This window comes from Xiphophorus couchianus, chromosome 14, assembly GCF_001444195.1.
Source record: "Xiphophorus couchianus chromosome 14, X_couchianus-1.0, whole genome shotgun sequence".
Taxonomy (NCBI): Eukaryota; Metazoa; Chordata; class Actinopteri; order Cyprinodontiformes; family Poeciliidae; genus Xiphophorus; species Xiphophorus couchianus.
Window position 1 is genome coordinate 10143444 of NC_040241.1, and position 15460 is coordinate 10158903.

The 15460-nt window shown below is 42.2% G+C and overlaps 1 protein-coding gene and 1 long non-coding RNA gene across 7 annotated transcripts in view; one reads left to right on the forward strand and one right to left on the reverse strand.

Annotated features, from left to right (window-relative positions):
- Positions 1-71: 71 nt before the first annotated feature.
- Positions 72-6366, reverse strand: LOC114157710 (uncharacterized). The gene is made up of 2 exons (XR_003598230.1): positions 4985-6366; positions 72-2678 (listed from the first exon to the last, which is right to left on the reverse strand). It is a non-coding gene; the product is annotated as an uncharacterized LOC114157710 (long non-coding RNA).
- The window catches only part of chd3 (chromodomain helicase DNA binding protein 3), a 50233-nt gene continuing 38925 nt past the window's right edge, over positions 4153-15460 (forward strand). The window contains exons 1-11 of one of the 6 annotated variants that reach the window (XM_028038843.1): positions 4153-4608; positions 7326-7453; positions 7535-7723; positions 7819-7946; positions 9487-9725; positions 9896-10029; positions 10158-10293; positions 11801-11976; positions 13014-13283; positions 13364-13567; positions 15187-15410. In XM_028038843.1, coding sequence (XP_027894644.1) covers positions 4437-4608; positions 7326-7453; positions 7535-7723; positions 7819-7946; positions 9487-9725; positions 9896-10029; positions 10158-10293; positions 11801-11976; positions 13014-13283; positions 13364-13567; positions 15187-15410 — 2000 coding nt within the window. In that variant the 5' untranslated portion in view covers positions 4153-4436. The remainder of the gene's footprint in view (positions 4609-7325; positions 7454-7534; positions 7724-7818; positions 7947-9486; positions 9726-9895; positions 10030-10157; positions 10294-11800; positions 11977-13013; positions 13284-13363; positions 13568-15186; positions 15411-15460) is intronic. The other 5 variants (XM_028038846.1, XM_028038844.1, XM_028038842.1 and 2 more) reach the window with 5 other exon arrangements.

The window sequence follows — 15460 nt, forward strand, 5'->3', positions numbered from 1 at the left end:
CATTTCAAAGTGCCTTACATCATAACAAACAAACACAGGCTAAAAACAAAAAAACACTGTGGATGCACAAATAAAAGTCTTGCAAATATTACAAATAAATAACCTTTATTAAAGTTAGACCACTAAGTCTACAAGTCCTCACTGCAGGAAAATCCTTATTGCACAATTTGAATCTGCACTGTTTGCACACAAAAGCTGACAACAAGCAGAGGAGTCTTTGGTTTAAATATTATAGTGCTGCTAAAATGAGTTATGATGACAATCAGATTATTTTTTATTCTGTTTTGGAAAAAATATTCCTTAAGTTTACAGCCATTTCAATCCATAAACATTGCTTTCTTCCAGAAAAATACTATTTAGCAGTAACCTCAGTGATATGAAAGAAACAAAAGCAAAAATCATTTTGACAAACATCACAAATCTTAGTTTTTTTGAAGTCTTTTTTTTTTTTATTACAGTCAAAGTCTAACATTTAATCAGATCAAATATTTTCTGTATTAGGTCAATTAAGAGTAACACAGTTATTTTTATTTACCAAATAAATTCTGAATATTTTATGACTCTCTTTAAAGTTAAAAATGTACATACGCTACGATTACTGTCTACCAGTGATGATGTCATGACATTGTAAACTTCTGATGGAAAAATTCACACTATTTGAGTTCGGTAGAGGAACATTTTGTGAATTCAAATCAACTTTTGATACAAAAAAAAAAATCAACAGACACCAGGAAGAGAATGATGGTCCTAATCAAGTCTGGTTTGTCTAGATCCGTGAAGGTGCCATGGCGCGCTTCTATAAACTACAAATGTATGTAAAAACAGGATGGGAATTTCCAGCCATCAGCTTGTGCGTCACGGATATATAAACGTGTTTTAGCATGAAATGCATCAACCCCGGAATAAAAGGACAATATCTTGTAAAAATACTAAGTGAAAGTATTATTATCCACAAGGAAATGAGTCATGTAACTGCATGAGCTAAAGGGCCACTCAGAGAGGAAGATTATTCCAAAAGCAACATTAAAAAAAATACAGTTTGCAAATAGTCTCAGGAACAAATACCTTAATATATGGAGAGTTGTCAGAGAAACTGATCTCTCACAGTTTTCATGGTTTTTAGAGACAATCAACTTATCCGCCAGCACAACTTTACCACCTCAGGGTTATTTAGTGGCTCCACACGCTCAAAAATGTACCTTTGTTAGATTGAAAGCTGCTGAAAGTGAAACTAGAAAGGTGTGGCGGCGTCATCGTATGGGGTGTTTTGCTGATATCTATTTTTGCTGGTGCACGAAGCAGATGGCATGATGGGTAACAAACATCGCGTGGAAATATGGCGGCAACAGTTCGAGATGTTAACTTGGAAGTTAAAGCCTGGGCACAAGCGGGTCTTTTGAATGGAAAGCCAAATAATTACAAAGTAGCTTAAGAACATTGTTTTGAAGGGCCCTTCGTAAAGCCCTGATTTCAGTAATTTAGAAAATGTGTGTGTGCAGAGCAGAGAAGGTGCACGAGCGAGGCGGCCCACAAACCTGACCCACTTACAGCGGTTCTGACAGCAGGAATGGGCCTAAATTCTAACAGCTAAAATTATTAAACCAAGTCCTACAGTTTAATATTACTAGTAAGGGAAGCTATGTAAAGTCCTTTAAAGAAAGTAAGAAAAAATGATCTAAAAAATGTAATATTTTCAGTTAAAGGTTATCACTGTCTATTGTAGAAATGAGAGTGGATACACACCAAAAGCAAAATTTATAAATCAAGTAAGGCACAGATTCAACCTCTTCTAAATCTCTTTAAAGAAGAAAAAAAATAACCAAAACTAACAAGCTGGCTATAATTTGGAAGAACTCCTCTTACGTAAGCCCCTGTTGAGAGTGGGACTTGCCTCACCAAAACGAATCCAGGCAATAATGGACTCCTCTCTGGGCTCCTGCTCTGACTTGCTCTGCCTGGCTGTTATTTAAGCTGTTTGAGCTCGCGGGGCCGCCCGGGTTCAGACAGCCAGCTCCGAGCGCGGCGCAGGAGCCGGTGTCTTCCTCTGTGTCACACTGCATAAAATCTGGGTTAGCTGGAGCACAGCACCCAGGGGAGACACTTTCTCTCTCTTATCCCTGACACGTCTTACTGCCAAACGGACACGGGAGGCTTTGGGGGAGGAGGAGGGAGGCTACTGGGTAATCTCGGCACAGTAGTCCAAATTCTGTCTGGGAGGCGGGTGGGGTTGGGGGTGGAGGGGAGCTTCCTGGCTGGCTTCACCCCCTTTTCATCTTGCAGTCACACAGTGAGACACGCGCACAGTTATGACTGCAGATAATGTGGCTGAGGGCGTACAAGCTGCACAGTAAGTGAGGTCGTCTCGCCAGCCTTTCAGTCTGGCACCCGCTGACACCTCGGTGGCCAGGGCCTCAGTGTGCGAGGCGGTGGGGAGGGGTGAGGGTGGGATGCAGACACACAATCTTCCTCGTCGCACACACGCCACTCTGCCAGTGTCTCTCGCCGTGCACCGTCTCCCGCCGCCTTGGCAGATGTTGGGTTTGGATCGGGGCACTGAAAAATTCCTCCTCTCTCATTCGCAGGAGCCGAGCCGGAGCGGATCCGGCACCTGTTGCGGCAGACGAGGCTGGAAGTGATCAGCAGGTTGTCTTCTGGGTGTCGGCGCCTCAGCAGCTGACCTGGGAAGAGGAGTGAAGCATGCGAAAAAGGTCACGGATGGGGTCACCACCTCAGCGTTGTTTCACTTGTTTAAATGAACCGGCTTCTTTCTTTTAGGAAGTGTAAATCGCGTGACCCTATAGGTGACCTTTGGAGCCTCCTACTGCTGGGGTTTTTGTCTTGCAATGAGGTCAAACATTCACCTGGAAACAAACGCATAATTAATTCAAATTCAGGAAAGATCTCCTGTAGCCACCTGTGTCACAACAAATTTGAAGAAGCCTCTGACTGAAGACACTCAGTTATTGTTTTTCCAGTTTTTTTCTTCTACTTGTCTTCTTTTTAAAAAAAACAGAAAAAGCCACACAGTTTTTCATTTTCACCTATTTAGTAGGAGAGCATCATTTACAAGTGGTGTAATAACCCTATTTAAATGTACACCACACTTTTCAGATATTTCTTTGTAAGCTGGTTTTTTTGTAAGAAATTTTTCATTTATTTCCCGTCTTTGTGTTGGTCTCATAAAATCGCAGTGAAACCCAACGCGCTTCACGTCGCGTGAAGAGGTTAAAGAGACGTTTAACATCCAGATTTGTTATTTATTTATTTATTTTTTCATTCTGACTGTGCTTGAGTGCACAAAGGCGGTCAAAAATAATAATTTAGTCCAAAAAAAAAAAGCGCCCTGAGCAGCAGCAGCAGCAGCAGTGAGGGGGCCTGTCTGGGGAGGGATTCCCATGGCCTTACTGCCATCCAGCCGACACATCCCGCTGCTAACGAGCGCTCAGATTTACAGCTCAGAAACCATCTCTGCGCCTGGTTCAGACCTCTGCACGACTCCCACTCTCACGTTTCAGCGCGCTGCCACGCTCGCTGCGGCCGTGCGTCGGAGTGGAAACATAGTTTTGCATTTCACCAAAACACTTCAATCCCCACCACAAGCAGTTAATTTTTAAGCAATACAATCTGATGTAAGGCTGGGCATGGCTGCGGCAGATTTTTTTTTCCCCAACCCCCCCACTCCCCCTCTCCCTCTCTCTCTCTCTCTCTCTCTGGATCCCTCCCCAGCACTCACTCTCACAGACTCGTGAGCGCGCACACGCACAAACACCGCTGCTCCAAAATATATTTTATTATATCCAGCGGCGGCAGGGGGGCTTAGGAGAATATACTTGATATATTTGTGTCGGGCTCTGCATTGCAGACAGTGTGTGTGTGATCTTGGCAGTGACACTGACAGATCCGGATTCGTGACTGATCCGATCCGGACTTGAGAAAGAGAGAGAGAGAGAGAGAGAGAGAAAGAGAGGGAGTAAAACTGGGGGGGCAGACCGAGAAGAAACAAACAAGTAACAATGTAACTTACATGCACTCACACACCCCTTTTTTCCTTGTAACAATGTGTACGTTTTTAACGAGGGAGGGGGGCGCGCACAGGGAGAGAGACGGGGAGAGAGATAGAGAAAAAGGGAGGGGGTGCGTTCTGAAATAATATAGTCAGCCATTTTTTATGTAAGGGGATTTTTTTTTCTTATTGGGGGGGTTGTTAAAAAATAAATATAAGAGGGCGGCCATCTTTGTTGCTCAGCCTTAGTGTAAAATATTCCAAAACGCCCCCCTACTTTTCTCCCGTGCCGATTTGAATATTAAATAAATAACACTCCATCCGCTGCAAGAATTACGGCTTCGTTGTTTTGTGTTTCATTTTTTATGGTTTTTTTTTTCTTTAAAACACTGAACACAAGGACGGAGCCGCCAATGACAGCAGGGATATAATAATGTCCTCTCCTCTCCGCTCCTGCGAGGAAGACGAGGGCATGGTGGTTAATTCCGAGGGAGGAGATTTTGATAAAGAAGACAACGAGGACGACGGAGAGCTGGACGAGAACGCAAGCGACATAAACTCGCCGGCGGCGCCTCGGGAAACTGCAACACCACCAGCCGCGCCAGGTACGGTAGACTAGCTGCTAAAAAAGAAAAAGAAGAAGAAGAAGAAAGGCAGGAAAAAAAGACAGGCGGACAGGTCGCGGTCGGGGACGCGCGAGAAAACATCACACGAAATAATAAAACTCACTTTAATGGCTGAAGATTGTTTTTTATTTTATTTTATTTATTTATTTACAGAAGTAGCCTTGTTATCTGAGCTATCTCTATCCACGTCCTGGACTGTACAGTAGAGTAGCTCGGGTGCGCGCGCACACCGAAAACGCAACACGAAATAGTTTAGAACCTAACTGTGAATTGGGTGCCATATTTGCAGCTAAATATAAAGTAGAAGGGACGACAAAAACCCCCCGGTTCGCTCCCGCCACTTCCTCCATCTCACCTCTTCACCTCCCTGTAAAGTTTAGCCAAACTCGCCACAGAGAGCCCGCAGAGCCATCCTCCAGAAAGTTGCAGTTAAATCCTCCCCCCCCCTCATCCGCCACCTCTTTGCTGTGACAGCAGCTTCCCTGACATGACAAGGGGGGACACATGCAAATGAAGACGCCGGGCAACCGCAGGGTAATAAGGTCGCCCCGAAGGTGTAGAAAAGCTGCTTCAAAAACAAAATAAACATGGACTCCCCCGCCGGAGGCTGCATGTATTTGATACCCGAGGAGCTGGTTTCGCAGTGCAGTCAAACGAGACAGAAACTACCGCACAGTATTTGTGTCGTATCGTCCTCTGACATACAGGTCGAAACGAGGCTTCCTTGTAAATGCCTGTCCAATTCTGTTCAACACAACTTAATGGCGACTTAATTAGACGTTAAATTGAACGACAGTGTGGCTTTAGCTTCTGTGATTGACTGGCTGAACGTGATTATTCTGGAAGTTTCTCCTGGCAGTGAACTTGCACTTTGCACTGAACGTGAACTAACGGTCGGCTGGCCAGCCTGTAACGGTAAAGGGAACAAAGACACATATTTGCTTTAAATAATTAATTAAGGTGAGCTAACTGTTAAACTTCGTATGAAAATGAGTATATTATTTGTTTTAACACGTTATTAGAGGTTAAAAAAAGGAACAAATGTAGCCGTTTTGGCAAGCTAGGATGGTTCTACTTTCATGAATGAACATAACGGAGCAGTCCTCCATTGCTTTGTCTTTATCGCCGCTGAAACGTGCCAGACGGATAAATGAGTGTTTGTGTCGAGGACTTTAACCCGCTGACGACCTCTCTCAGCGGCCACAGCGGTGGTCTCGGTCCCCTCTTCTCCACCACCGCTACCCCCACATCTCCATTGGGAATTGCAGGAGTCGTTCCAGTTCATTACACTGGTGGGCCTCTCTGAATCACCGAGCCCTGCGTGCATGCAGCGGCCGCCCCCCGGCGTTTCGTCGGCGGACCGCACTGCTGCACGGCTAGGCGGGAATCACGGAGGCTCCGGAGTGAGGAGGAGGCGGAGGGAGGCTGTTGTTGCTGCTGCGCACTAACAAAGGCGGGCACACAATAAAATCTGACAGACCTAGCTTATCAAGCAGCGAGTATTTTGGCTGCGCTTTAACGCTTAGCTTGTTTCTTTTTTAAAAAGGGCCAGCTATCTCCACTTGCCTATCAGTGGCTCTCCTCGCTGCATAAACCCAGGTCAGATTGCAGGTTAAACGGGAAAACTGTGAGTGGTAAAACGGTCAGACATATTCACATAATTTATTCATTGAAAGGGAAAGAGATTTATTTAGTCCTACACTGTCTTCACAGTTTCCAAATGATGAGAATTTCCTTCTTTTAAAAGTTTTATGGTTTTTCAGATTTTCTTTTTACCAATCAAATTTTATGAATATAACTAAAACAAACACCAAACAGTATCTTGCAAAAGTAACTTTTTTACACTTTGCCACGTTACAACCATAAACTTTACAAACTTAAATATTTTTAATAGGATTTCATATGGCAGACCAGTATAAAGTATTGCATAGACCTTTTGCTGCACTTCCACCTGCAGATCCTCAGGGTTGTCTCCACCAGCTTTTGCACATATAGACTGAATCTTTTATCGTTCTTTCCAAAATAGCCAAAGCTCAGTCAGAAAATATCCGTGAACTGCAGCCAGTTCTGGCACAGATCCTCTTTTGGATTCAACTGAGTTATTCTATCGCATGAATATAATTTAATTTAAATCATTATAGTTATTGCTCTCCTGAAAACTGAACCTCCACCCAGTCTCATTTTTTAGAAGCCTCCCAAAAAATAGCTGTTCAATAAAGGTCGGATGTCCCTGCTTAATAATTAGTTGACTTCTCCAGGAAGTTGGAGATTTACTCAAAAGTTGTTGAAAACCATGCATGTTTTTTCTGCCACTTTACAATTTTGCACTAGTTTATGTTCTTTTAACTATGTCAATAAAATATATTAATTTAGTGGTTATAACCTGACAATATCTTCACAAGGCGCTGTTGGTAATTATCGCTAAGTGTATTGCCGTAACCCAATAATCCCTGACTTGTAGCATCTGGTACCAGCTGTCAGATCTCCTTGGAGCTCCCCAATTGAACTAATTCACCAATTGTCATCGTTCAGATAAGGTCAAAGGTCACTGAGACCTCTGCAGCTTTATCATTCGGTCTTTTGTTGGGGGCAATTATAATTAGCAGGGATTAGTTGGTTTACTGGGAAGCGTTTTGACAAGATTATTTAGCTCAGTTTGTTAGCCGTTGTTCATTTCTGTGCTCTCTTGAACCCAGACGAAGACCCAGAGATATCGGACCGAGAGGTCCCATGCAAGAAGAAAGGCCGGCCCAAGAAGAAGAAGGACACAAAGAAGAAAGAGAAAGAGGGGAAACCTGCCAAAACAAAGAAACGCAAGAAGATTGTAAGTTTAGCGGGTTACATGTGTGGGTTTTGTCACTGTACACTAATCTAACTTAAAAAAAAAATCCCATCTGCCCCTCAGGACAGCGATGTAGAGCGAATCTCAGACAGAGAAAGAGACTATGGTGAAAACTCAGACAGCATCGCCAGTGATTACGGCTCTGGCGAGAAAAAGAAAAAGAAGAAACATAAAGAAAGGAAGGAGAAAAAAACCAAGAAAAAGAAAAAAGATGACGGGGACCGAGACAGTAGCCAGGAGGAAACGACGAAAGTAAAGATCCCCGATTTGCTTCTCTTGCATAGTAGTAGTAAACCATCTTGGAAAAAAAAATAACATTTTTTGTTCGATTGGTGGTTTCTTCTCAGCAGCCGATAGAGCAGAAGACGTCTGCCCAGCTGGCAAAGGAGTGGGGTTTGGAGGATGTTGATCATACCTTCACAGAAGACGACTACAGGGAGCTCACAAATTACAAAGCCTTCAGCCAGTTTATGAGGTATGGATTCTTGTCTGCTTGCCGAGGATTAACATTGAGCTTGTGGTTGCTAGTGTGGGCGACATCAAGACCGGCTCCGGTGCTTTGAGTGAGTTATACTCGGTATGCTTTCTCAGTCACGTTGGATGAACCATTAAAATGCTTAAATCTCTCACTCCAACTTTTAGTCCTAAAAAGTCCCAAACATTCTTGAAAACACTATTGCTTTGCTTTCATTGCAAATTCTTGCCTGAATTAGCATTTACATATTTAACAGTTTAACAATGATGAGTTACAAAGATTTTCTTCAATATTATATTGAATCTTTAGCTCTATTTTAAGCAAAGAAAGACTCAAAAAGCTAATTGGTTCCATTCTTTGAAGGTTAATGCCCTTGTATTGCCTTAATTTTTAAGACAGTGTCGAAAAACTGTATCTCCCTTGTGCTGAATAATGGATGCAGTTATTTAACACAGTTGAAACGTCCTGCCAAAAAATAAAACTGTAGCAAAACATCCCATATTTTTTGTTGGTGGAAATGTTAGCAAAAACATTGTTAGTGGTAGATCTGTCATAGAAGGGGACAGAAAATAAATATAAGACAAATGAATATAAACCTTGATTTGTGATTGCAATTTAGACTTTGCAGTGCAGCACAGCTAGCTACGGCAGAAAGTTATAAGCCATTTGCCATTCAATAAGCAATTTGTTAAAAATATGACTGAATCATGCTATCGTTAGGTCTTGCATTTGTGTGTTGGATGGGTAAAATTTTGGCAGTAAAGGTGTAGCTCACCTGTTTCTAATGCTTTTCAAGCTAACCTTATGCGTGACATGGAGAAAACAAATGCATGTGACATTTTATTTTATATATCAGCTTAATTTAACCACTTTATCTACATCTCTCTCTGGAAAAATGTATCTTCCAGTGCACCTGTTAATGGGTCACTTTAAGGTAGAGTGATAACAGAAACAAGAACAAAGTCAAAATGGCTGCATTAAACAAGAGTTTGGCTTTAAACACTCCAAATTATGTAAAGACATTGAAAAACAAAACCAAAAATATTCTGTTTACTCACTGTGTCTTGTTTAACTACATCAACTAGAGAATCTGTGTCCCTCGACCTGATAACCTGCCCTCTGTTTAAGCAGTTTGGAATGAAGTTATTAAAAAATACAGCTCTGCCTCCGCAACAAGCAGCGATATAAAAGTGTTTAATCCTATTACAAAGCTTTACTGCTCACTATGTAGCCAAAGTAGGCTACATAGTCAACATCTGGTAATTGCTCCTGTCTTCCTGTTAAGCTGTATTAGGCCAGCTTGTTGTGTTTGTGGGGCAGCGTTACCAACACTGTGAAAAACACCCTGAGCCTCAAGCTGTGTGGGTAGCTCATACTTGTGTTGACTCTGACAACGTAAATAAGCTACAGTACCATGTTTACGTTGGGGATTCTTGTGGTCTTTGAGATTTGGTTGAGTTTGCTAACACAGCGTAAAGCCACAGAGTCTGAGAATATGGTCTGAGTTCCTGATGACCGCGTGTCTCTCGACTCCTCCCAGGCCGATGATAGCCAAGAAGAACCCGAAGATCCCCATGTCGAAGATGATGACCATCCTGGGGGCCAAGTGGAGGGAGTTCAGCTCCAACAACCCCTTCAAAGGCAACGCCGCTGCCGTCGCAGCCGCTGCTGCTGCCGCCGCCATCGCTGTCGCCGAGCAGGTCTCTGCAGCGACCGCCTCGCCCGAGCCGCCGCCTCAGCCGCCGCCCATTAGAAAGGCCAAGACGAAAGAGGGCAAAGGTCAGTGGCAGTTTTAGATCTTCTGTAGTGTCCGTTTAGTGTTGTTTTTGTTGCTTAATGATAAAGGATTCATCCAATTTCTGTTACCACTTTGTTGTTGACACTGGCCACATAGTGGTTGATCAATACATTTCCAGTTCACTTTGGATTTGATCTAATTATCTGTGCAGGTCCAGGATATAAAAAGCGCAGTAAAAGTCCTAGAGTGCCTGACAAGAAGAAAGCCCTATCTAAAGCTAAAAAGATGGCTCCCATCCGTATTAAACTATTACCAATAGCTGGGAAGAGGAAGAAGAGCTGCTCTGTGAGTCCGATGTTTACATTTTGCTTAACTGATGGAGATAATTTGTCTTCCTTTTGTATTACTGGAGCGCTCGCCCCCTCTTTTCCTCCTTTCACTCTGTTGCCTGATTATTTGTTCTCCTCTGTCAGAGCGACGACATGGATGAGGAAGAGTCAGAGCAGGAGGACTCCAGCGTTCACAGCTCCTCCGTTCGCTCCGACAGCTCCGGCCGAGTGAAAAAGAACAAGCGGGGACGGCCTGCCAAGAAGAAGAAGAAAGATAAGAGTGAGCCTGATTGTTAAATGAATCCCACATAAAAATTTTTTTAACAATTTAGCATTTTTACAATTTATACCGAATTTTGTGTTTGGAGTTTCTCCATCCAAAATATTTGACATTGTAATTCTTATACCAGAGTGTAAGAGTATTAAATTCGAGCATCTAAAGCTAAGGCCTTCAAATGTCTTAAATTTATTGGGGGGGAAAGGAAAGTTGGCCTTAAATATGTTAATCACAGGTCTTAAATTTTGTCGTGGCAGGACTATTTAATCTCATATTCTATGTAGCTTTTTCTTTTTCTTGTGAGACTTTTCTGCCATGTTGACTCGCTTCATTGCGTTGGTTGAAGCTACTGGTAACTAGCTGCTAATGTGCCCTTGCTAGCTAAGCAAAGGTATATTAGGAGCTATATCAGCAAGAATTATTGGCTCTGATCCCTGCATTGGAAATAGAGAGAGGAAAAATACTAACTAGCTAAAAAAAAGTTACTAAACTGTCTTTTTTGCGTCTGTTTTGGTTTATGTGCAAATTTATCACCAGTTGCCTGGACGACATTTATTTTTTGCCAACCTGTACGATGCTCCATTCATTCTATGCAAAGAAGCTTGGTAAACAGCTGGCAGTAGGAAATCTTCTGCACTTTGCTATCAAGAACGAGAAATTCAACTCTTTAAAAGTTAAAATTTCGGAAACTAAAAGAGCTGCAGCCCACCTCTCTTTTTGAGACGATGCTGGTTTGAAACTGCAATTAGGAAGATACAAGCAGCATTTCTGTTAAGCAGCAGACTGCAGGCTGGTTACAGGCTGACTGCCCAAACTCCTGTTACTCTATACAAATCACAATACTTTCTTGTTTTTGTAATAATTTAGCCATTTGTGCTTGTTGAAAGTAGTAGAAACTGCAGTCGTGCATCCTCAGCTTTCCATTGCATCGTAGCCATTTTACCAAGTTCTAAATTAGTTCTAGCTGAAAAACAGGCTCACATTCACTGACCTGGTTAGACCTTCAATGGGTACTTTATTCTGTCATCTGCTAACATTTTTCTATGGTCTTTTTTTCTGTTTGCCTTTCAATTTGTGAACTGTAACCTCAGTGTTTTTTTTCTTCTAAATGTTTCCGTTAAATTAAGTTCTTTTTTCTGTCTTTTGGTTCACGTCTAATCTTTATCAAACCCTTGTTTATGTTGGCACTGGTTGAGAAGATGTCACATTTATGACCTTGAGATTTGAAGTCAATTCTCAGGAAGTGTTTTTTTATGCCTCATGTTTCTTTTATACATCTGTCTTAAAAAGACCACTGGGAAAGAATTAGTTTAAAAATGAATACATTTCTGGCACATTTTACAAATAAGGTCCACATATTTACATGTATAACTAAAGACACAATCACTGTGTGGATTTTTTTAGATGATGATATTTTTGCTTTAAAGATACCTCATGTCTTTCGTAACATTTTTTTTTAATCTATGTGTATATTTGTTTATTTCGATATGGTTTGTGGTTCTGTTTCCAGTTCCAGGTGAGGAAGAAGGCGACGGCTATGAGACGGATCACCAGGACTACTGTGAGGTGTGTCAGCAGGGCGGAGAGATCATCCTGTGCGACACCTGTCCTCGAGCGTACCACCTCGTGTGCCTCGAGCCTGAGCTGGACAAGGCCCCCGAGGGCAAGTGGAGCTGCCCGCATTGTGTGAGTACAGCCTGCAGAGAGCATCGTCTGCTCTTATTCTCTTAATCTTTATTCACCGCTAAGCTACATCACTCCTTAATCAATCGTTATTTCTAGTGCTCAGTTTCTACTAGATGCCGAATCAGAGAGGATTAAAATAGAAAAGTCTGTCGCAGCCTTCTTAGTTCTCAAACCAAAATTTTCCACGAAGGGACGTGGATGGCAACAGGTAGTTTTCTCTTGGACGCACTTCGGACTTGATTGTTTGAAAAAAATATATGTACTTTATTTATTCTAACTGCCCAAAGAAAAACTAAATTGAAAGAAAATTACGATTTACAAAAAAAATCAACATAAATGGCCACGACAAAAATATATATTTAAATATCACTACATAGGGAAGTAGTGTGAAACTGCTGCTTAAAAAAATGTACGAAAAATATTTTTCAGACGATTCAGAGACTCTATTATTGTAGCTTAAACTAAATAGCCGCACATCTTAAATAAAGTGACGCTCAGATCTTTGGTAAAGATGTACAAAAAAGATTTTAAAAATGTATCTTTTGTAATAACTCATGATGGATAGAGGAGAAGAGTAGCCATATTTCATAATATTATTACTCAAGTAAAAGTGAACTGTACAGTGTGGTTAGACTACTCCCATGTGCACTTGCTGCATCCTTTGGTTGTACTCTGAGACACTTGAACAGGAAAATGGGTCGCTGGAGGCAGGCGCTACATGACTCTGTCGGTCCTTTTTTCGTACGCTGAGCCTCCTGATGGTTTGACATGAAGCGTTGATCTATTTTTCATGAACTCCTCACAGAGTCTCCTGAGTCCAACTCTCTGACACCTCATGTCCCACTCACATTCACACTAAAGAGAACAATGCGTCTCAGCTGTAGCCCAGGTTCTTTTTGCCCTAGAGGCTGAACCCTTTGAGCCAATCGCTCTCACTTTCCTACTATCTCTACTGCCAGATTCAAGTACAGAGATATAAATGACCCCAACTACCCTTTCTGTCATTAGTTTTTTTGTTGTTGTTGTTCTTCGTGCAGGAAAAAGAGGGAATCCAATGGGAGGCGAAAGACGAAGACTTTGAGGACTTCGAGGAGGACAGCGAGGACAGAGTGATATCTGAGGTCAGCATCGGGGTTCCCACCGGCGCAGAGGAGGAGGAGGACGACCACATGGAGTTCTGTCGGGTGTGCAAGGACGGCGGCGAACTGTTGTGCTGCGACACGTGCACGTCCTCCTACCACATTCACTGTCTGAACCCTCCGCTGCCCGAGATCCCCAACGGAGAGTGGCTCTGTCCGCGATGCACGGTCAGTTCACGTTGCACGAGTCGCTTTTAACTCGAGGAAGAACTTTTGAGATTCGATTTGGAGATGTGTCCTTGCTGCAGTGCCCGCCAATCAAAGGAAGGGTCCAGAAGATACTCCACTGGAGGTGGGGCGAGCCTCCTCCTCCCATTCCTGTCCCGCTGCCCCCTGACGCTCCTCCCGATGCCCCTCCACTGCCGCCCATGAAGGGCAGAGCTGAGAGGGAGTTTTTTGTCAAGCTAACCAGCCAGTCGTACTGGCACTGCACCTGGATCACCGAGCTGCAGGTGGGAACAGCAATAACATTTTGTGTTTTTAGTCCAGGGATTCCCAGACATTTCCATCCCACAGTCCCCCAAACACCATTAGCTTTTAGGGGAAGCCCTTCGCATACCTACAGACAACACTACAAAATATGTAAAGAAACATTAACTTCAAAATCATGTTTCTGGCTTTTATTGTCTGTTGAATAATTATTACATTCGTCTAACATAAAAACAGCCTCATACATTCTGATTTCATCTGGCTGTGAGTTTTCAGCATTTTTTGCAGCAGTATCCTTCACAGCAAGTCTGCTGGACGGTTCCTTTTGTCTTTTTCTTGTCAGAAACGTGTCCATTTCACATTAGCCGTGTTAGTTTGAGGAGCAAAGCAGCTTGATAAATTCAATGAATTATTTTTTACTTATATTTTATAATAATGATTGAAAAACAGATTACATTTTCCGATACAAAAATTCTGATTAAAAATTGATGATAGTTTTTTTTATTGATATATATTTCTATTTTTTTTTCTCATTTTCCCTCCAGCTTTTGGAGGCTCCTTACTGCCTCCTGGTGGTGTAGCCTAAAACAACTTTTTAGTCTACAAAATGCATAATAAGGCACAAAATAATATCCAAACCCAAAGGTGAAAAAGCCGATCTCTGGTGAACATAGTAAGCATACACTCGAGTTTTGCAAAAGTATTAATACCCGACTCTTTATGAGGAGTGCCAGCAAGTTTCACAATTTGCCACACAATTTCAATTAGATGTAGATTTGAACATTGACTGGGACATTTTAACATCTACATATGCTTTAAGCTGTTGTCAGGTTTAACACCTATTAAAGACAGATTTAAACAAACACAGGAAATACAAGAGAGTTAGATTCTTTTCATCTCGCGAGGAGAACGGTTAGAGATGTGTTTCCAGTCACAAATCTCCAACCGCTCTGAAAACACATTTGTCCGCTCCTCTCTTTTTATTACTTTCGGAGTCCCTATCACAGAGAACACTGCAACTCTAAGGGGTGGGGGCAAAACACTTCATCACTTAGTTGCAGTGCTAATGACAATCACTAACTAAGACACATGGTATCTTGCACTAGATTATTCTGTTCCAGACACAGGGTAGAACAGAGCATGTTGTACGTCTTCACGGCGACGGTTTTATAGCTATCTAGCAGGTCAAGGATGCAGAGGTTTCTGCTGAGCAACAACCCTGTTGAAAACGGTTGTCTGCTCTTCCTCAGAGAGGCCTTCTGAGAAAGGAATCAAAGTAATTCAACAACACAGAAACATTATTTATGCTTAAGATGAAACAAAACAAATAAAGGCATATAAGACAAGAACATTATAAGTCACATGAAACAACAAATATTTGATAATAATATATACAATTTACCAAACAACTGTAGGATGCTTTAAACAACTCTTCTGCTTTAAACTACAGAAGAGTGGGGTTGAAACAATTAATTAATTAGTTAATCATGATTAAAATAATCGTTATATAATTTACTAATTAATTAATCATTAACTGGAATATATAATCTCTTAAGCATGCTTGTTACAGAAAGAACAATAAGCTCTGAGTGGCGATTAAATCTGGCGTCTTCTTATTACTCACTTATTATTCATCTTTCAGCTGGAGATCTTCCACTCGGTGATGTACAGAAACTACCAGAGGAAGACCGACATGGACGAGCCCCCCAGCCTGGACTACGGATCGGGCGCAGAGGACGAGAACGGAGTGTGCAAGAGCGAGAAGAGGCGGGCCAAAGATCCCCACTACGCCCTGCTGGAAGACAAATACTACAAATACGGCATCAAGCCCGAGTGGATGATGATTCACCGCATCATAAACCACAGGTAGGGTTGATTGCACCTCTGAGAGTGTGTGAGACGGATGTGTGAGATGG